Source organism: Chelonoidis abingdonii, chromosome 10, assembly GCF_003597395.2.
Source record: "Chelonoidis abingdonii isolate Lonesome George chromosome 10, CheloAbing_2.0, whole genome shotgun sequence".
NCBI classification, from domain to species: Eukaryota; Metazoa; Chordata; order Testudines; family Testudinidae; genus Chelonoidis; species Chelonoidis abingdonii.
This window is the reverse complement of record NC_133778.1, coordinates 48,833,823-48,855,676: the sequence shown is the minus strand read 5'-3', so window position 1 is coordinate 48,855,676 and position 21,854 is coordinate 48,833,823. Positions and strand designations below refer to the sequence as shown.

Genomic DNA, 21,854 nt, shown 5'->3' with positions numbered 1-21,854 from the left:
GACCTGCTTAGTATATTCTGAAGCTGGCTAACAAATTTTCTCCTGTTTTTAGGTTGTTCCTAGGAAAGATAAAACTGTTTGATTTTGATCTGCTATTTTGTGTGTGTGCCCTTTTAAACAGTTTAGTTCAAGATATAGCTACTACCCGTTAAGAGTATGTTAACTCTATCTAGTAACTGAGTGGAAGCACCCCACCTCACAGACACCATCTGACATGGGTAAGAGGAGCAACTGGGGAGAAGGTACTGTGACAAAAGGGCGAAGCAATTTGGAAGCTCATTCGCCATAGTCTCCAGTTTTGAGGCTCAGTCCCAGGGTCACAAGCAGCTGTGATGTCCCTCAAAAGGGAGGGTAATTTGTAATTTGGTTGCAGCCTTAAACTCAATCCCAGAGTGTTCTGAGGATCCAGTAGGCAAGGCCCTGCTGGTGTAACCTCGCTAGGTAGATGGGGGAGAGAAAGTCCCCTAAAATTAGTGCCTTACCTTCTCACAGGTGGGAAACTACACCCATACTCTTCCTCTGGATAACATTGGGGGTTGTGCGAGATGAGTTGTTTCTCATCCTACTGGAATAATTTAGGGTGGGGGTAGGGTCCCATTTTACAATACGTCTGCGCCTAACCCTGTTAAATAGATCTGATGTGGCTTTTGATTACTCTATTCTATGGTCCATACTGAATCTGCCTACTCAACACTCTCTTCTGTAATTGAGGTACTGCTCAGGAATCTCTTAATGTGGAGCACCCATAGGGACACTGCTCAAAGGAGAGATTACTTACCTTGTACAGTAACTGGAGTTCTTCAAGATGTGTCCCCCTTTGGGTGCTCTACTGCCTACCCTCCTTCCCCTCTGCCTTTTACCACATTTTTGTGGTTGAAAAGATATTGGAGTGGTGTCAGGTCTGCCCTCCCATTCCACTGCTCATATACCTTCATACCAGAGTGTGAGGATGTCTAGGGCGCAGGCATGGACATGCGAATACTGCTAATGAAAAGCTTCAGTCAAAAGCGCACAGGTGTGCACACTTTCTGACATCAAGCACCCATAGGGACACACATCTCTAAGAAATCCAGTTACTGTACAAGGTAGGTAACCTCTCCTTCACCAGCTGTAGTTTTCAAATGGTCTTCAAGTGTAGCCCAGTAGAGCACATTTTAGTAGTGTTTTCTTGAAGTCACAAAGATTTGTATTATAGTAAACAAAGTCCAAAACCAAAAGGAAAGGTCAAAGGTACATAACTGGATACAAGTTCGACAAGGTAGTGTTTGTGATTGACACCACCTAGGGCACTACAAATAGTTGGGACAAATAGTTGGGATCCCAGAACACTCCCAAACTGCAAACTTCTTGGGCAAAAAGTGGACACATCGTCAGCATCTTCTCCAGAATGAACTCCAGCCATCTCACCTTTATCCACAGCTTAAGTTTGAGTTTAAACAGGTAAAGGACAAACTTAGCACCATCTGGGCCTGATGATGCACATTTAATTTGCAAACTGATGGCTCACAACCGTATCATCTCACTATCTGACCAGAGGAACATCATGTACACTTTGATTCAATGTGGTGGCAAAACAGAGCTTTGCAGAGCCCCCACACAAGAGATTCTTAGATCAGAGGAACAACTATTTTAAAAAAACCCTTACCACCTCTCAGACAGGAATAAAATGACTTGCGTAATACCATCCATCCTAGACACAGAATCTGCTGGAAAGTTTAAAAAAAAACAAAACCCTCACTGTTAACAGTATAAGCAGTTACTGAAAGATTGAAAAGAATCATCATAAATACCTATTCATAGTCCATTGCCAGTAGTTTGTCACTTAACAATATTAGTGCAGGTCTTAAATCAGAATGAATAGTATGAATGAAAATCCAAGGATTCTAGATGACAGAGTTGCCCTTTTTGCAACCTTCGCAATACTCTTGTCTCCAAAAGGATAGTTAAAGACAAGGCAATAGTTGGAGAGAATTTCCAGTATCAAGAAATGGCTTCTTGAGTAAAGGCCTAGTATTTGAGAAGTATTGGCACCCCATCTTCCACAGGGAGGTATTAACCTTAACTGTCAAAAAAACCCAATATGTCCCCACTTGCTTTTTATGAGCAATGAGGAAAATTAGTCCAACTCTCAGCTTATAGATTAAAGCTCCCCTAGTACTTTCAGAATCTCAGTCAGCAAAATTGGCTGAATCCCAAATAGAAGAATGTATTTAACTTGTTCTCTCTAGAAGCAGAATTTCTCCCATGACAGCAACCAAGCCTGCCCAAATCAGGTCAAACCGGTTCTTGAAGTAAATGGAAAATTACTTTCTATGCAGAAAAGCTGATTGTTTCAACTGGCTTCAACAGCCAGGACTGTCAACCACTCAAAATTTTGTATATCGTTGTACCACAGAACTTCAAAAAATGTTTACTATTTTTAATGCAATAGTGCACAGACAGTCCAAGCAGGAGCAGGATCCCAGTGGGGTACGCATTGACGAATCACGCAAAGAGACTGTCATAGTCTTGAAAAACTTACAAGCTATAACTTGGAAACAAGTTTTAAAAGGTGATAGGCTATTTACTTCAATATTAATGAGTGGAAATATTCATCTACTGTGGAATGCAGTCACGTTATTTTTTGAATTTCTATGCCTGACAAACCAAAAAAAGTAGGAGTGAATATTCTTGTGCAGTCATATCATTCTACTGTGGATCACTGAAATAACTTGTTTAAACTATGTCTCTCATCTAATTTATTATTAGGCTTCACCAAGTGCTCTATTTTCTAACTAATTTAGCAAACCATAGGTTAAAAAGCTCCCACACATCTCTTAAATACATGACCATTCAGTTAAATGCCTGCATTTTATGTTTCATCTTTACCTTTGAAAGAAGCTGGGCCTGATTGTGTTTCCAAAGAGTCTGTAAAAACTCAGGTATGATTCAGAACCATTTCTTATCATTTGAGATCATTCTTGTGTATTCTTTGCTATATTTGAAGAGTTAAGACTATGTGGAAATCTATGAACCATAATGAATTTTTCTGTTAACAATTTACAATTATCAATTGCTATGGTAATATTTTTTAAATCAAAAGATACTTTTGGTTTAAATTTTATTTCTACTTGATATTTGAATTCCCAGTAACATTGTAAAATGCATATCTGAGGTGTCTTAAATGCATGGATGAAAAGCAAGAGAGTACTGAACCTAGAAGAAATGTCATTGATTTGTTACCAGACAATTAAGTAACCTTCATTTCCATGACTGATGATTGAAGTGAGAAAACATCAAACTGTCTGAAATCATTATGCTTTTAAAACAGCGTTTGTTGGCGATTTTGCTTTTTTAAAAGGAGTGATCCAGAGAAATCCTGGAGAATGTTATTAGAAGTAAATATCTGGGCCTTTCTTCATTAACTATGATAGGATCTAGACACCTTTTAAACACTGATGTAGTATTGTCTAGCATATGTCCACAGAGTTGTAATTTACCTTTATTTATGCAAATATGGTGTATAGAACACTACAATATGTTATTAATTACATCTGAGATAGAAAATAATAAATTACAAAGAAGTTTTGCAGGGAGCAGTTGATAGTGAATACATCCATTTCAGACTCATTCCATACTAGAGACTGGATCTGATCCCTTTCTCCTTTTATCATTAAAGATTCTAAGCCAAATTTTGACCCCTGCAAAAAGTCCAAATAGTCCTTCTCCCTGACCCAAGGCACATTACGAGTGGAGACACTCCACAACCAATATTGAATCCTCAAGAATTCAGCAGAATTATAGAATCACAGAAATGTAGGACTGGAGGAAGATAGATCATCTAGTCCAGTCCCCTGCACTGAGGCAGGACTAAGTATTATCTAAACCAGGGGTAGGCAACCTATGGCACGTGTGATTTTTCAGTGGCGCTCACACTGCCTGGGTTCCGGCCACCGGTCCGAGGGGCTCTGCATTTTAATTTAATTTTAAATGAAGCTTCTTAAACATTTTAAAAACCTTATTTACTTTACATTCAACAATAGTTTAGTTATATATTATAGACTTATAGAAAGAGACCTTCTAAAAACATTAAAATGTATTACTGGCACGCAAAACCTTAAGTTAAAGTGAATAAATGAAGACTCGGCACACCACTTCTGAAAGGTTGCCAACCCCTGATCTAAACCATCACTGACAGGTATTTGTGTAACCTGTTCTTATATACCTCCAATAACAGAGATTCCACAGTCTCCCTAGATAATTTGTTTTTCCTATGGTCTAACCTAAATATCCCTTGCTGCAATTTGTCCTGTCATCCATGGTTAAGGATAAAACATTTATCACCCTCCTCTTTATAACAACATTTTATGTACTTGAAGACCATTATCATATCCACTTTCTCCAGACTAAACAAACCCAAAATTTCAATCTTTCCTAGTAGGTCATGTTTTCTAGACCTTCAATCATTTTTATTGCTTTCCTTTTGGATTTTCTGCAGTTTGTCCATATCTTTCCTGAAACATGGTGCCGACAACTGGACATGGTATTCCAGTTGAGGCCTTATGAATGCTGACTACAGTGGAAGAATTACTTCTCATGTCTTGCTTACAGCATTCCTGCTAATACATCCCAGAATGATGTTTACTTTTTTTTGCAACAGTATTACTTTATTGGCTCATGTTTAGCATGAGAACCACTATAGACCCCAGATCCTTTTCTGCAGCAGTCCTTCCTAATTAGTCATTTCCCATTTTGTATTTCTTCAATTGATTTTTCCTTCCTAAGTATAGTACTTTGCCTCTGTCCTTACTGAATTTCAGACCATTTATTTCAGACCATTTTTCCAGTTTGTCAAGATCATTTTGAATTCTGAGCCTGTCCTCCAAAGTGCTTGCAACCACTCCCAGCTTGGTATCCTCTACAAATTTATAAGTGTACTCCCTATACCATTGTCCAAATCATTTTTGAAGATATTGAATAGAACCAGACCCAGGACAGATCCTAGCAGGACCCCATTAGACATGCCCTTCCAGCTTGATTATGAACCATTGATAACTAGTCTCTGAATATGCTTTTCCAAACACTGGGCACACACCTTTTAATAAGTTCATCTAGGCTATATTTCTCTTGTTTGTTTATGAGAAGGTCATGTCAGTCAGTATCAAAAGCATTATTAAAGTCAAGAAATATCACATCTACTGCTTCTCCCTATTCACAAGACTTCTTATCCTGTCAGAGAAGGATATTAGTAGGGCCGTACCAAATTCTCAGCCATGAAAAACACGTCACTGACCATGAAATCTGGTCTTTTGTGTGCTTTTGCCTTATACATTTCTCAAACAGGGGGGCCTGCCCAAAAGGAAATTGCAAGGGAGTCACAAAGTTATTTTAAGGGTGGTTGCGGTATTGCCTCCCTTATTTCTGCACTGCCATCAGAGCTCAGTGGCCGGAGAATGGTGACTGTTGGCTGGGCGCCCAGCTCTGAAGGCAGCGCCTCACTAGCAGCAGCGCAGAAGTAAGGGTGGCAATACCATACCATGCACCTTTACTAGCCAAACAGCTGAGCAAAAATACAATGGATCCGCGTGTGGAAGAAATCTGATTGTACACTTGGAGCTGATCATGTTCCTTTCCTGGTATGTGGAGCTGGCTGGGGCTGGGCTGCTGCACTTCCCACCACTGGTAAGTGCAGGGAGGTTGGGGAAAGGACACCATCCGCACTCATCAGCGGCGGGAAGCAGAGCAATGCGGCCCCAGCCTGCTCCACTCTGCCACCTCACAGCTGCGGCACTCCACTTCCCGCCACAGGTGAGTGCAGGGAGGTTGGGGAAAGGATGCTCCTCGTACTCACCTGCGGCGGGAAGCAGAGTGCTGCGGCTGGGAGCTGGTGGAGTGGAGCGGGATGGGGCTGGACTGCTCCGCTTCCCCCACTTCTGATGAGCGCGTCGGGGATCCCTTCCCCCAACCCTCCTCCCCAATCAACATGGCTAGGGCCGGGGTGAGGGAAGCAGAGCGGGCTGCTCCCAGCCTCCCGCTAATCCCCTGGGCCACTCCGGGACTGCGGGACCCCCAACAGTGCCCTCCCACAGCTACTGCCCCCCAGATCCTGGGAGGGGGAGCCCTTGACCACCCCCAAGACCCTCTGCCCCTTATCAAACCCCCGGCCTGGCCCGGCACCCTTAACACGCTGTTCAGAGCAGCATGTCAGAGCTTTACCGCCTTGTATGCGAACCTGCATTGTATCGGGTCGCCTTATATTGGGGTAGAGATGTAATTCTTTCTTTTCCTATTTGAGCTTCAGATCCAACCCTTTTACACTGATGTTCACAAGGTTAGCCATCCAATCACTACTAACATTTTTGGTGAAAACTGAAACCAAAAAGACATTTAATACTTTGGTCATGGCTGTGTATTCTGTTACTGTCTTTCCCTTCTCATCAAGTAATGGGCCTGCCCTGTCCTTGGTATTCTGCTTGCTTCTCATGTATTTGTAAAAGGTTTTCTTGTTGCCCTTTATGTCCCAACCTAGTTCAGTCTCATGGTGTGCCTTGGCCTTTCTAATTTTATCTCTACATGCTTGTGTTATTTTTTATATTCAGACTTCATTATTTGATGTGGTTTCCACTTTTTTCCTGGTGTAGCCAGGGTGGTCTCTTACCAGACTTCCTCTCTTTCCTACACACTGGGATAATTTGCTCTTAAATTAAATTAAAATCTCAAAAAAACTGCCCACTCTCCTGAAGTCTTTTTTCCCTTTGATTTACTTAACTTACCTACCAATTATTTGATTTTGCTTAAGTCTGCCATCTTGAAGTCCACTGTCTATATTTTGCTGTTTTCCCTCCTACCATTCCTTAGAATCATTAACTCTATCATTTCATGATCACTTTCACCAAACTGCCTTCCACTTTCAAATTCTCAACCAGTTCCTCCCCATTTGTCATAATCAAATCTAGAACAGTCTCTCCCCTAGTCGCTTTTTCCATCTTCTGTAATAAAGCGTTATCTCTAGTATATTACAAGAATTTGTTGGATAATCTGTGCCCTGCTGTATTATTTTTCCATCAGATGTCCAGCTAGTTTGAAGTCCCCTATCACCACCAAGTCCTGTGTTTTGGATGATTTTGTTAGTTGTTTAATAAAAGCCTCATCCACCTCTTCTTCCTTGTTAGGTGGTCTGTAGTAACCCCTTGTTTTTACGCCTTTTATCTTTACCCAGAGACTTTCAACACGTCTGCCTCCCACTTCTATCTCAACCTCAGTGCAAGTGTATACATCTTTGATATGCAAGGCAATGCCATCTCCCTCTTTTCTCAGCCTGTTCTTCCTGAACAATCTGTGCTCTTTTATTCCAATATTGCAGTCAAGTGAATTCTACCACCAGGTTTCTGTGATGCCAACTATGTTGTAATTGTGGTTATTTCACTAGTATTTCTAGTTCTTCCTGTTTGTTCCCCATACATCTTGCATGAGTAGACAGACATCTAAGATGTTCATTAGATTTCCCCTCTGTGTTCCATCTTGTCTCTTCTTTGTCCCTGTTATGATTGCCACCCAGATTCACATTCTTCACCTAGGTTTCCGTGTTTTGGACTCCTGGTGGCACCATCTATGCAACCATGCATTCACCTCCAGGATGTTTCTATCTCTGGCTGGGACCTTATCCTTGACTGGAAGGATAGATGAGAACACCACCTGCACCCCCAACTCCTTCATCCTCATTCTCAGAGACCTGTAGTCATTTCTGATCTGATCAGGGTCATACCTTGCAGTATCGTTAGTGCCCACATGGATGAGCAGCATGGGGATGGATGATCCTCACCAATCCTTCCAGAATGTATCAGATACAGTCTCTTGGCAGGCAGCACACTTCCTAGGTTGCCAGGTCAGGACAGCACTGGATCCCTATAGTATCCTTAGAAGGGAGTCATCAATCATCACCATCACTACCCTTCGTTTCTTCTTGAGAGTGGTGGCCATAATGCTCCCAGCACGATGGTACATGGCTTCTCCTCCTCCACCTTTGGGAAAGATTCCTCATCTCACATTGCCAGGGCTGCATACTATTTTTTTCTCTCTATGGATGGTGAGTTGAGAGCAGAAGTGAAGCACTGCCTGCTGCCAGAAATAACCAGCAGCCAGCCTCCTCCCTGTGAAGGTACTGTTCCCTCCAGTACTGCTACTACAGTCCCCTCCAGCTGGATTACTTGCTCAGCCTTGGAGTTCTCCATATAAATGTTTTCAGCGAATGTCTCATGTGCTCAGTCTAGCCACCTCCTTCTGTAGCTCTCCCACCTGTTTTCTGATACATTCTACCAGTAGACACCTCTCTCACTTGATGGTGTCCCCACCCAGGCTTTTTATGATGGGGAAATGCAGGCCACAAGTCTCTACAAATCCACAGCAAGACCTGAGTAGAGGTATCCATGGTCAGTTTTTCTGTCTGAACACAGATGCAGGTGGAGGAGCCAGGAGCCATGTTGGCATTGGCAATGCGACCTTTACATGCTGATTTCATTCTTTCTCCCTCCTACAAACTCCCCTCAGTGGCTTCAGTGCTGCACTCTGTCATCCAGGATGTGACTTCTGAGAAACAGGAACAAGTGTTCGTAGCCCCTTAGCCACTGTTTCATGGCATGGAAATGCCCATTTTTCCGTTCCTCATGGTTGATGACAAGGGTTTATCTTCCTGTATTATCATAGATGTTGTGACGTTTCCAACAGAAAGTAGGTCTCACTGCATAATGTTTGAGGTCACAGTAATTGCCATCTTACCTTTGTTTCAGAAGCACTCTGTGTAAATTGTTGGAGGGTTTCCATCCTTTTGCTACATTCTTTTGAGCTGAATCATCCTTAGAGTCTCATCTTGTTGTATCTCTGGTTCCACAGCTCATGCCACATGCAGCACCATAACTGGGATCGCAAAGTTTGTCTTTGTACTTAACTGACAGACCTTCCCTTACAAAGGCCTCTAAACCTCCAGAAAGGTAATGTGATAGGACCCTCCTTTCCCAGTTTCCTTGCTCCTCTGTGTAGTTATCATCATCCTCTCACTTTAGTTTTACATCCCAGAATGAGGAGTTTCATTAGTTCTCATCGTCTTCTTGCAGGAAGTCCCTTTGATCTAGAAGATCCTTTTCATCCTGTTGGGGAGAGTCCCAATAAGCAAACCTCTTTCTGCTGGCCCAGGATAGACACTTTCTCCTTCGTTTCTGTGAGTGAAAATCTCATATCATGTGTTGGAGTCAGGGGGCCTCCTCTTCACATACCAGGAAAGGAACATGATCAGCTCCAAGTGTACAATCAGATTTCTTCCAGACTCTGATCCATTGTAGTTTTGCTCCACTGCTTGGCTAGTATCCTAGAAGAGCTGTCTGCCTATTTCTTTTCAGTTGGAGATAAAGGGAGTTTTTCTGGACGTTCTCCGGGAGAAATTCTATGTGGGTTTTTTCTGTCCTGTTCTAGACTTCTGCCTACACAATCTCAAGATTTGTCAGTCTTCATTTCAGATAGAAATGCCCAAATCCAGTCTCTACATCAGTGTTTTTCAACCTATTTAACATTGTGGGCTTCAAATGCCTCCCACAATGTGTTATGTGGGCCGCATCCAATACTACCTGTATGACCCTGTGGATGTCACATGGGCTGCAGCTGTGTGCTGACTGGGCCATGGGTTGAGGACCACTGCTCTAAGCCATCCTGTCTTCCTTGTTCAGTGGGCGTAATAATATACACCCTTTTGAGGCTACAGTAGCAAACTTTGGGCAAAAAGAATCCAGTTGTTAATAACACCACTGCGGCTCTGCCAATGACCATAACAATGGAAGTTCTAGTGCAGAAAAGGCTCCTGAGGCTCATATCATTCACTTGCTGTTGAGATCTGCTCTGAGCAGGATTAGACCATGTTTGTGGAAACTTCATCTACTCTAGAGTTTTCATGCCATTATCACTGTGAAAGCTTCAATGGTTGTAAACTTCTGCCAAAAATATGGCAGACAAGACTCCATTCATTCTATAATCTTCAAGCACTGGAGGAAGACAAAACAGAGGAAGACAGGAGCTGACATTCTGTGTACACCTCTCCCCCGACAGAACGCTGTCCTCGGGAGCCAAAAAATCTTACCGCATTACAGGTGAAACCGCATTATATAGATCTTGCTTTGATCCCCTGCAGCGCACAGTCCCCCTCCTCCCTCTCCCCCCAGCACTGCTTTACTGCATTATATCCGAATTCCTGTTATATCAGGTCCCGTTATAGTGGGGTAGAGGTGTATTTCCAAAAACTAAACAAAAGGGGAAAAATTAAAACACCCTCTGACATTCTTATTACACCATAAAGAAGGCAAAAGGGCACACGCTCATATTTAAGCAATCCTTTGCTGGTTGCCTGTAAAACAAATTAGCTCTTCAACATATCTTTAGTTTAAAAAATATATACATTTTAAAAGGAACAGAAAAACCTTGAAGATTTTTTTTACATTTGTCATAAGCCTTGACTACACTACAAAACTTAGGTTTTAGGTTTCAGCAATGATTTCTGAAACTGTGCTGGTATCAGCTTCTTTTAGTCTGCGTTTGTATTTAAATCACTAAAAACCAATTCAGCTTGCAACTACTACAAGCACCTTTTATCAACAACAGATAATTTTCCTGTATAAACAAAGCTAAAAATGTGTAAATGATCAATAATACAGTTAAATCTTACCTCTTGTATAAAAAACATCTGTCGCCAACAACAGATTGCTGAACATATTTTGTCCTTGCAAGTATAGCGAAGGACAAAGTGTGTTCATACCATTTTAGAAACTATGGTTAAAACCTGTAGCCTATAAGTTGTCAAAATGGTGCTATGTATATATTTTTACATGGTTACACTTGCAGTTAAACTGTGTGCAGCTATGCCTGTTGCTGCAAAGTTAGTGTCAGCAACAGGTGATTTTGTTACTGTGAACCAAACCTTACTGTGCTCACTCTACTCTTCATCCTTTTTTTTACTTCACAGAATACAAAGATATTAGCACGTGTTTTAAACCAGTTCAAAATTCATTAACTTACATATTTCATTAACTGTATTTTCAAACAAGCACAAATTGGGTACAGAAGTGTAATTTTTTTTTTCAACTGTAAGACCAGGGTTTAAGAGGGAGACTGCAGACATATACATCTTGCTAAGCATTAATTTGACGGGAGATGGGAAGGACACACCATTTGATATCTAAATTAAAAAAATGCTATTTTTTTGTTTTTCATATTGCATTTTATGTATTTTTGGTATTTCACAAGGGGCTGCCGTTCGTGTAACTAAGGGAAGTATTCTGAGATTCTATTTTTCTGTTCCACTTTACTGGCCTCCCCATTTTCCTGAATTTTTCCTTCATTTCTTCACACTAATGAATTTCTTCCCCCATCACAGCTCCATTACTTGTCTTAAATTCCCCACTGCTACCAATGCTGAGACTTGACCTCTCCTTTATACTCTGTATTTCACTATTTTGTTGAGTTCTCTAAATCTAATTTTTATTTTTTTTTCCTTTCTGTCTCTACTTTTTGCCCCCTACTCCTCTTCTGACTTCAAGAACAGTTCAGACTCCACAAACTGAAGGCATACCTCCCACAATACTTCAGTAGCTCAAATATGGACAAGGCAGGAGGAGGCTGACTCCTGACATCATCAGCCCAGGGCCAGATTGAGGTAGTCCAAGACCTAGCCACACTGTGACATGGGGAGTCCTCTGGCTTCATTTCTATAGCCTCATCCCCACACCATGAGCTGTCCCTGCCTCTCCACTTGGACTTTGCCACTGTCACAGCACCTCTTTCTTTCCTCTCAATAGTGCCCCTCTCTTCAGAATCCCAGAGAGACAGGGAAAGACTGGGAGTAGCAGGGAAGTATTTTCACCCTAGCAGCCGGGGTTTAGCTACTTAAATAGGTAGGTGAACAGGATCAGCTGCACTTTTCTACTGTCAGTGTAAAGTGCAGTGCATCCCAGGTAGGTATCCCAGTGTGCCAGGCACCACTGTCAATTGTGGTGCCTTTTGGGAAATTTTTGCAATGTGTTGTGGGATAGAAATGACTTGCCCTGGGATCTCTTGAAGCTTGGGGTCAAGTTCCCAGCATGCAACCTTCTCCATCCCATAATACCATCCATATCCCATAATTTTTGTGCCTTTTTTAAAAAACCCCGCAAATCTGCATGGCACTTTTTGCTGTCCACCATCTGACAGAAGCATGGAACCTGCAGATTTCTGCGTTATTCTCATGAAAGTTGTAAATACAGGATCCACAATCCTCGTATATTTGCAGACCTACAGGTAAAACTACACAATGGGGGAAATGATTTCTTCCAACACAGGGTGCTAAGGGACACAGTGAAAAACGATTCAAGATTATTGGTGGCATTCATGGAGCAGTTTCAGATGCTGGAGACTCACTTCTGGGCCCATGACTGATGGGATCACATTTGTAATGCAGGTTTGGGACAATGAACAGTGTCTGCAGAACTTTTGGATATGAAAGGCCATATTCCTGGATCTGTTTGCCAAGGTTGCTCTTGTCCTCCAGCACAGGGACACCAGAATGACAGCTGCACTGACAGTTGAGAAGCGAGTTGAAAGATTCAAAGGCAGAGCAAGAAAGCCAAACAGCAACCTATAGGCCCAATATGGTCCTGAGAGATGGCTAGCGAAAGGGTCTGGGTGGGGATTGCTGGCTGAAAGAAGCTTGGACTTGTAAGCTAAGAAACTACTCCTTTTGTTTTTGGTTCCTCCTGCATTTGGAGCAGCAGGACTTTGTACATTCCTTGTAAATAAACAAAACCACATTAAAGAAAATACCAGACTCAATCATCAATTTCTTCTCCCAACTGGAACATCGTTTTACTGCAAGGTAATCTTTGTGAGGTCAACCCTGGAAGGGGGCATACGTATGTTTACCTTGAAGTAAAACTCAAGTGTCTGTTCAGTGTGTTTTTTGTCTCAGCCTAGATCATGCATGTTAGTTACCTAGAGATTTAAAAAGCACACCATTTTTAGCAGTGAAGACAAGGCCGTAGAAAATCATATCAAACATACAGCATTTATAGATTAATTCAGAGCAGCCCCCACGCGCTTCAAAATCTTCTGACTCTAAAGAGTTAGAGATGAAGGCTTTATACCACTGGAAGAGGGATGACAAAGGCCTGGTCTAAACTAGGAATTTACTTTGGTATAGCTATGACTCTCAGGGGTGTTAAAAATCCACACCTGAGAGATGTAGCTATACTGACCTAACCCCTGGTGTAAACCAGCGCTCGGTCATCAGAAGAATTCTTCTGCCTCTTGGGGAGGTGGATTATCTACACCAACAGAGGAAAGCCTCTCATCGGTGTAGGTAGTGTCTATACCAAAGAGCTACAGCAGCGCAGCTGCAGCCTTTTAAGTGTAGACAAATCCTAAGCTTTCAAAAGGGACATAGATCCAGCTAACTCAATAACCAGGATAGTGATATTGGACTTTAATCTTCTCACCACTACAGAAGTGAATGTTGCCCAGCCAGCATTTCAGAGCAGTGAAATTTTGTTGGTGAAATTCCACATTTAGAGGAACGCATGTTTTTTAATATTACGGTATGTCTACATGTGTGGTAGCATGTAGAGTACAAGCATTACACAGGAAGCTACATGCTGCAGTGAAAGGCTCTAGTGGGGGAGGCAGTGGAAAAAGGCACCAGCAGCTCCCCACTCTCAGAGCTTTTTCCTGCTGCCTACCCCCTCTCAGAGCCTTTCACTGTGGTGAAGAAAGGTGCTAGCATCGGAGAGGCAGTGGGATTCTGCACTGCTAAAAATTAGCAGTGTAGACATGGAAAGCACTGCTTGGTTGTGTAGAGAGCTGTGTATGGTACATACCCTAGGATTCAGGCACATAGGATACTCCACTCACCTAAGACATGCCTCACCATCTACACTGATATTTATACCTGTGTATTCTCTCTACATGCAGATGTAACTTTAGACTAAGAGTTATGGAGAGGGATTCATGCAGAGTTTAGGTAAGGCTGTCCAGGGTACATGATATGTGCAATTTGTTGTCTTACTGTACAGTTTCACATGGATATTAACTTCATGTGTGCATCATGGATGAGACTGGTAGAAATGTCTATTATTGAGGTTACCCAGTACATCCAATTATAAGATCCAATTTTCAGTTGCTTATAACGTAGTCAAACTGTTCAGCCATTTCCGAGAACAAGGGTAGAGAAACATAAGTTTTTCTCATGTTAAAAAATGCTGGCAACCCTTTTTGTGTGTGTTTGTGTGTGTTTTTGTTTTTGAGAAGTTCTCGCACTACCATGCTTTGGAGCAGGAACCTTCAATTTGGGAGAGGGTGTGGCCTTTGTTTCAGGGATCTGCCTGTTGCCATTTGTGTGAAAATCCACTCAAATTTGCTGAATTAGAAGCTATTGAAAAGTCTCAGTTGTTCAACGGGAAGCCAGTGTAGGAATGCATCCAGTGCCCCAACTGGGTATCTCATAATTGAAAATCATAACATAAAACAGAGGACTGCCTTCACCCACCCCTGTTCAGCTGCCTTAAAAAAGATGGGCTTTGCTGCATGCCTGAAGGTTTTGCTCTGTCTCATTTCTCTGTGGCCAGAAATGTTTGAATATTGAAGGGAGAATTAACAATGTTTTAAGGGTTTGCTCAAACTGAAAAATTAATCATGGCATTTATAATAGTAGTCCTAATGGTCTATTGAGAAAATCCCATTTACAGGCAAGTCATATCTTAGGCAGGGGTTCCGTTGCGTGGTTATCGCGTAAAGCGAAAACCGCATATAGCCAAAATTATATCCCCAAGCCCTTTAAACCCCGCCCGCAGCTCCAGTGGCCAGGCTGGGGGGCGGCATTTAAAGGGCTCCACCGGGCTTCCCGCCGTGGTGGGGAGCCCTGTGGAGCCTTTTAAATACTGGCCCTGGCCTCGCCGCTGGAGCTGCGGGCGGAATTTAAAGGGCTCTGCCGGGCTTTATTCTCAGGCTTTATTCTTTATTTTCCACAGCTGGTGCCCCAGGACCTTTAAATCTTGAGGCCATGCCCCCTGCTTGAGGCCGCCTCCCCCCCTCCAGCCCTACGCATAAAGTTGAAATCGCGCATGTTAAATGCGCGTAAGTTGCGAGAGACCTATACTAACTTTCTCTGGAGGTTTTTACATTGCTGTCTTGCTCTTTAAGTAATAAAATATGATACATGAAGAGTAAATTACAAATACATCCAGTGAAGGATGAATACTAACTGAGAAGTTAAATGAATTTTCAAGCTGTGTTTCCTAGCGGAAGAGAAAATTGTGATAGAAATGCAGTGGACTAAATACTGCTTAAATTATTTACTAAACTATATCATTCCAACTGATCACAAATATGTGTGTATACATCTGTCTTTCCTTAGATATGGTTTCAAATTTGATTTAGTTTTTTATAAACTATATGTCTGTAGCAGGGTGGCAACCTATCGGGCCCTGGATAGGGATAAAAACTAAAATCATTTCTGTTGACACACATAATAGATGGATCTTGTTAGCGCCAACGAAAGCTATGACAGCAAAGGTCCTCAAGGGCAAACCCTGGGAACTGTCAAGTTTGGGGAGAAAGTTTAGGCTAAACTTGTTTGTTTCAAAGCCTTCTTATTCTCTACTGTAGCATGCCTGTCACCCTAATTTACTTTACTCATGAGGAGGAGGAATATAATCTAATGGTTTGAAAACAGGAGTAGTAATTTAGTTTTACTCTGCTCCTACCACACTGAATTTCTCTGCAGCCTTAGGAAAGGCACTTAATTTAAAAGCTTCACAATTTTTCTGCTTCTCAATTTTTGGGTGGCCAGCAGCATTCAGCTGGAGTTATGGATCTCAGCATTCCTGAAAATCAAGTGCATGAGGTCTCAAATTGGTCACCCAAAATCAGAAACCTCTTTTGAAAATTTTAACCTGAATTGCCCTGTATGAGTCCCTCACCACCTTAACTCCTTGAAAACTGGGATTGGTAATTCTTGCCTCTTTCAAGAGGGTGCTGTAAGGATTATAATAGCTGTAAAACTTTGACAGCGAAAGGAATTAGAAAAGTGCAAAATAGTACTGGTAACAAGAACAAACTTTACTCTCCTTCTTTCTTAAAACTTTTGTCTTGAAATGATTTAAAGTAATTGCTGTTGCTATTAAAAGGGTCTGTGCCATATTAGAATCTAACAGCATGTACTTTATCTTGTTTGTTGTATTGCTATTATGAAATGATATCACTCTTGTATTCTCTGCCTTCTCATCTGTTTTGTCGTCCCTTAGGGTGGATGTCTTTTCTGTTTACTACTTTCTTAATAGCATTTTTCATGAGCCATCAAGTGTCACTCCTTCAGTGAAGATGGAGGGGATGTGATTTATTACTTTTTAAATGAGGTAGTGAGTGCACAGATATTATTCATTTCATTAGCTGGCCCAGAAATTTTTTGTCTGCAAAGGGATAACTTGAATTGACCAGCTTTTCCTAATGCTTTTTCTTATGATTATTTTTCATATAGTGCTGGTAGAGTGTAACCACTACAGCAACACCAACAAAGTGCTTAGCACAGCAGAATATTGTTTCAGCTACACATAACCTTGCTAAAGAAGGGAAGGAATAAATCACTGATTTCTTTCCAGTTCTCTTTGATGCCAGGAAATTGTTTGTTCAAGTGTATCCAGTATGTTTTGATTCTTTGTTTTCTATGGTGAAGTTTGGTACTAGATATGCAACTTTTGGAGCACTCTTCCTGATGATAAAGTTGCTATCTGCATGTCTTTTGTATAGAGTCTAACCAAAAAAAAAGTCTTTCATTTGTTTGAGTACAGACTGACCATTTCTTTTCAAATAGCAGAAATGAAAGCAACATAAGACTTCTGTCCTAATCAGTCAGTCATCTCAGATGAAGTGGAGTTGACCAGAACATTGCATCTTAAATAATGTTGGGTGTAAATTGTGTTCTAAAGCAAATCAGCTTAAATACAATTTAAAAATTTTACTGTAAATTATTTTTATACTGAATGGAATTTGGCAAATCTGATTCGAAGTGTTTGTCTTTATGAACAGGAATAAGTGGATTTACTCCTGTGTCTATTATTATTTAAATTTAACCCTATGTAGTGAAGGTCAGCTTTTGTAATAGTAAAGGTTGTATTGGCATGTTGCTAAAAGCAGAGGGGCACCTAACTTGCATACGTATTTACCTACCATACAAAATGCAAGTATTAGCCAGGAGTCAAATACGGGATATCAGAGCAGGTGGAGCAGTGATATTCTTCAAAGGTGCACATATTTGAGACACAAAATGAGACACCACTCACAGTGCGTTGTGGAGATGATCAACATATCATCATGTATGCTTTGCTGAGCTCCAGGGGCTTGGCTTCTCCTGTTGGGTTCATATATAGTCTGCTGGGCTCTTTGGGCTTAGTTCTTTCATGACTGTAGCAAAAAAGAAAAGGGGTAGTATTCTCCTAAGCAGTATTCATTCATGGCTCCAAAATGAGATGTCATTCACAGTAAATTGTACAGACCTTTGCAACGTGATTCTCTCTTTTCTTACATGCTCTGGTCAGTAATGAAATAGTTAATGTTGACATTTAAGTTATCACTGAGTTTCAGAGTTAACATCTTAAGATGAGCTGAGATCAGTTTACTTCTCAGATTCACTTTTTAAAATTTGAAAGCTTAGATTCTGCATGCAAGATGGCATCTGAAGAGTGGCGAATATATGCAGCATGCCATTTGACTTAGAACCCTAGTATTAAGTTAATTTTCCACACAGTTGGCCACCACAGTTCCTTCTCATCCTGTGCCAACTTTACAGCATTTTCTCTGCTTCTCTTTCTCTCTCTCTTTCTCTCTCTCTCATTAAAGAACTATGAGTTGGTGCTTGTAATTTTGCAGGGAAGGCTGGCAAGATTTTTGTCTGAGAGGAGTTGCTAGTTTGGTTGTTGAGATGTGTAAGGGTTTAGTAGTTGGAGGTACAAGTGTCAGGATTGTGGTATTTATCTCCAGAGAGCATGTAGGAATATTTGGCAACCTAAGTGGGGACTCTGGGTGTCTCTGTATTGTTACTAGAAAAGCACAGGAGAATCTTCCTCCTGGCTTCTAGAATGTGATGGGGACTTTTTCCTCCCCTGTCAGGTAACAGAAACAGGGCTCTGTCCTCCTCAGTGAATGTTTCTTTTGTACCCCATCAAATCAATAGATGGTTCGTTTGTTCCTTGATGTGAGAAGTATATTGCATTCACTTGTGCACCTGCTCTCTCATGCTCATCCCACCCACCCAGCCACCCAGGCAGGGACCCACCAGCTTACCCAACATTAGGTCTATTGTGATAATAATCGCATGTTCTGTCTGTTCCATCAGGAAGCTTAATTGGTACACTGCTGATGTGAAATTACAGGCATACTCCCTGATGGATCAATCAGACTGAGGAATGTTGAAGAAAACATATCCCACAGTTTGGGAACCACTTTGTCTCCCCAACTTGTGAAATAAATCTTTTAAGGGCAACTTTGCAGACCACCTGTTGGTCATATGTGGAGTATAAAGGTTGCATTACAGAATTAATCCACTATATTTCTTTTGGTTATATATAGGTAAATTAATTTTCCCCTCTGTTTAAGAAGATAGATATTATGTGGTTACTTTTGGTTTATATTTGTTCACTGTAATCAAAGTTACCAGTTATCTTCTGACATTAAATAGTATAATGCAATTCCCTTTTTAGGAGTTCTGTGGAACTTGTCCTCATGTGATGCAGTAAAGATGACAATCATTCGAGATGCTCTATCAACACTAACTAACACTGTGATAGTTCCACATTCTGGATGGAATAATTCTTCCTTTGACAATGATCATAAAATTAAATTCCAGACATCTCTAGTTCTGCGCAATACTACAGGATGCCTGAGGTAAATCACCGTCTTCAAGATCTCTGTTAACACAGTAATCAAGTTATACAACAATGTATGCAAATTCCTTTCAAATCACAATTTCTTAAATAATATAGTTGTTACATCCTTTTTAACCCTTTTAGTTCTTCCTCGCATGCCAGTTAGTAGGAAAAGATCATAAATACAAACTTAAGAGCTCAGAGGTAATATTTTGTGAATGAATTAATGCTGCTACTTGCTAAGGATTAATCTTCTACTGTTTTTGTGCTCATAGCTAATCTTTTCCATATTAATCACCACTGTCTTGATACTGAAGGTACTATCTGTGAAACTTATTCTTTCAAACCTTGAATTAACTTGAGTAAAGCCATCTCTACAAAAATCACGTGATACTGTTCACATCACTAATAAGATTCTATAAAATTTAAAACTTAATTTTGATGAAAAATAAATTTTAGAGGCATTTATTTATAATGAAAAACCTAAGTAGGAAAACTAGGAGTGCTTTGTTAGATTGAATATTTAAACATTACTGATAGCAAACAATGTATATAAATTAAATGGACACTATCAAGTTAAAAATTGTTCTATTGAATGAACTTCTTTTACCTGCTATTGTTACAAATACTATGAGATTACTATAACTATAAAGGAAAGCAGTTAGAGACAAATACTTTTTTTCTATTTTTTTAAATCTATTTACATTCTGCATTTGACGCTTAATGTATAGTCAGTTTCACTGTTTCCTCTCTTGTTTAAGTGGGTGTTTCAAACAGCAATAAGAAAAAAAAAAAAAGCACTTTTAAAAATAGGAAAACATAAAACCACAAAAAATGACAGACTTCAGGGGCCACATGCAGTACACGAGACTACTTTTTTTAAAAATTATATTTAATTGAGGAGATTTCAAGTTGACTGTGTTCCTTTAACCCAGTGGTTTTCAAACTTTTTTTCTGGTGACCCAGCTGAAGAAAACTATTGTTGCCCATGACCCACCGGAGCAGGGGATGAGGGATCTGGGGTGTGCGAGGGGCGAGGGGCTGGGACAGGGGGTTGGATGTGGGAGAGGTTCAGGGCTCTGGGCTGGGGTTCCAGGCTCCAGGGTGGGGCTGGGGGTGCAGGGAGAGGATCTGGGTTTAGGGGAGGCTCCAGGGTTGGTGTGTGGGAGGGGATCAGGGCTCTGGGCTAGGGGTGCAGGCTCTGGGATGGGGCCAGGGATGAGGGGTTTGGGGTGCAGGAAGGGGCTCCAGGTTTGGGGGGGGGCTCAGGGCCAGAGATTGGGGCACAGGGTTGAGGCATGGGGCTTACCTTGGGCCGCTCCCAGTCAGCAGCACAGTGGGGTTGCTAAGGAAGATTTCCTGTCTCTCTTGGCACCGTGGACCACGCTGTGCCCCGGCAGCAGCCAGCAGCAGGTTCAGCTCCTAGGCAGAGATGCACAAGCAGCTCTGTGCAGCTCTCGCCCACAGGCACCACACACACCAGCTCCCATTGATTGGTGCCCAGCCAATGGGAGCGCAGAGCTGGTACTCAGCCCCATGGGTCCCTCTCCGCCTAGGAGCTGGACCCGCTGCTGGCTGCTTCCGAGGTGCAGTGCGGAGTCAGAACAGGTAGGGACTAGTCTGTCTTAGCTGGGCAGCACCACCGATAGGTTTTTTAATGGCCCAGTCAGCACTGCTGACCAGAGCCACCGCAACCCAGTGCCTTACATTCCACGGCCCAGTACTGGGTCGCGACCCGCAGTTTGAAAACCACTGCTTTAACCTACAGAGCTGGTATACAGTGCTGAGATAGAAGCAGGATTTCCCTGGATTTGGTGGTGTCCATGTCACACTTTGGAATACTGCTAAACTATCCCTGGCAAGTACAGCTTTACTGTAGAGTCATAAAGAGACTTTCTGAAGAACAGTTTCTTGTGTGTGTTTGAAACACACCAGATTGAGCCAAATGGCATGTTTGCTTGTAATTTCCCAAAGTAGATTATCAACCAACTGTATAAAAAGACTTTCCTTCTGCAAATGATTTGCTTAGACCATTACTTGTATATATGTATTACTCTGAATATCATACATAAATATACAGTATATTGATTGATATGCTTATTGCATTTTACCACTTCAGGAATCTAAGCTCTGCAGGAGAAGAGGCAAGGAAGCAGATGAGGTCTTGTGAAGGGCTGGTTGATTCTTTGCTATATGTGATCCATACATGTGTGAACACATCAGATTATGACAGCAAGGTGTGTGCTTATTTTTAACTAAGTAATTTCTAGATATCAGACTAGTTGTCTGATGTGCTGTTTTTGTTTTGGATAGTGCAAGTCAGCCACAAAACTATTGAGCTCTACTTATTTTTACAAAACCTTTTCCACCCTTACATTTATTTATGCACAAAATCAAATTCTGTTGTGGAAAACAAATTTATTTATTCCGTGTGTTTTCATAGAATATCAGGGTTGGAAGGGACCTCAGGAGGTCATCTAGTCTAACCCCCAGGCAGATCTTTACCCTGGTTCCCTAAATGGCCCCCTCAAGGATTGAACTCATAACCTTGGGTTTAGCAGGCCAATGTTCAAACCACTGAGCTATCTGTCTTTCCTTGCCCCCTCACCCCCATTTAATTCTCATGATGAAGCACCCATTCTTTGGGGTGGGGGGGAATAATAATTTGCACTTACCATGCTTTTTATCATCAAAACTCTTTTTATTAATTGTTTGTTTAATCCTCATAGCACCCCTGTGAGGTAGGCCCCTATTATCACCAGTTCTTCTTCGAGTGCTTGCTCATATCCATTCCAGTAGGTGTACGCGCCGCGCGTGCACGTTCGTCGGAGAACTTTTACCCTAGCAACTCCAGCGGGCCGGCAGGCCGCCCCCTAGAGTGGCGCCGCCATGGCGGGTGATATATACCCCTGCCGGCCCGCCCGCTCCTCAGTTCCTTCTTACCGCCGTGTC

General features: G+C 41.7%; 1 protein-coding gene across 6 annotated transcripts in view; it reads left to right on the top strand.

Moving 5' to 3' along the window:
- Positions 1 to 21,854, top strand: part of PKP4 (plakophilin 4) — a 238,895-nt gene that overhangs the window by 170,722 nt on the left and 46,319 nt on the right. For all 6 annotated transcript variants that reach the window (XM_075070216.1, XM_075070214.1, XM_075070213.1 and 3 more), the window contains 2 exons: positions 18,738 to 18,921; positions 21,022 to 21,139. In XM_075070216.1, coding sequence (XP_074926317.1) covers positions 18,738 to 18,921; positions 21,022 to 21,139 — 302 coding nt within the window. The remainder of the gene's footprint in view (positions 1 to 18,737; positions 18,922 to 21,021; positions 21,140 to 21,854) is intronic.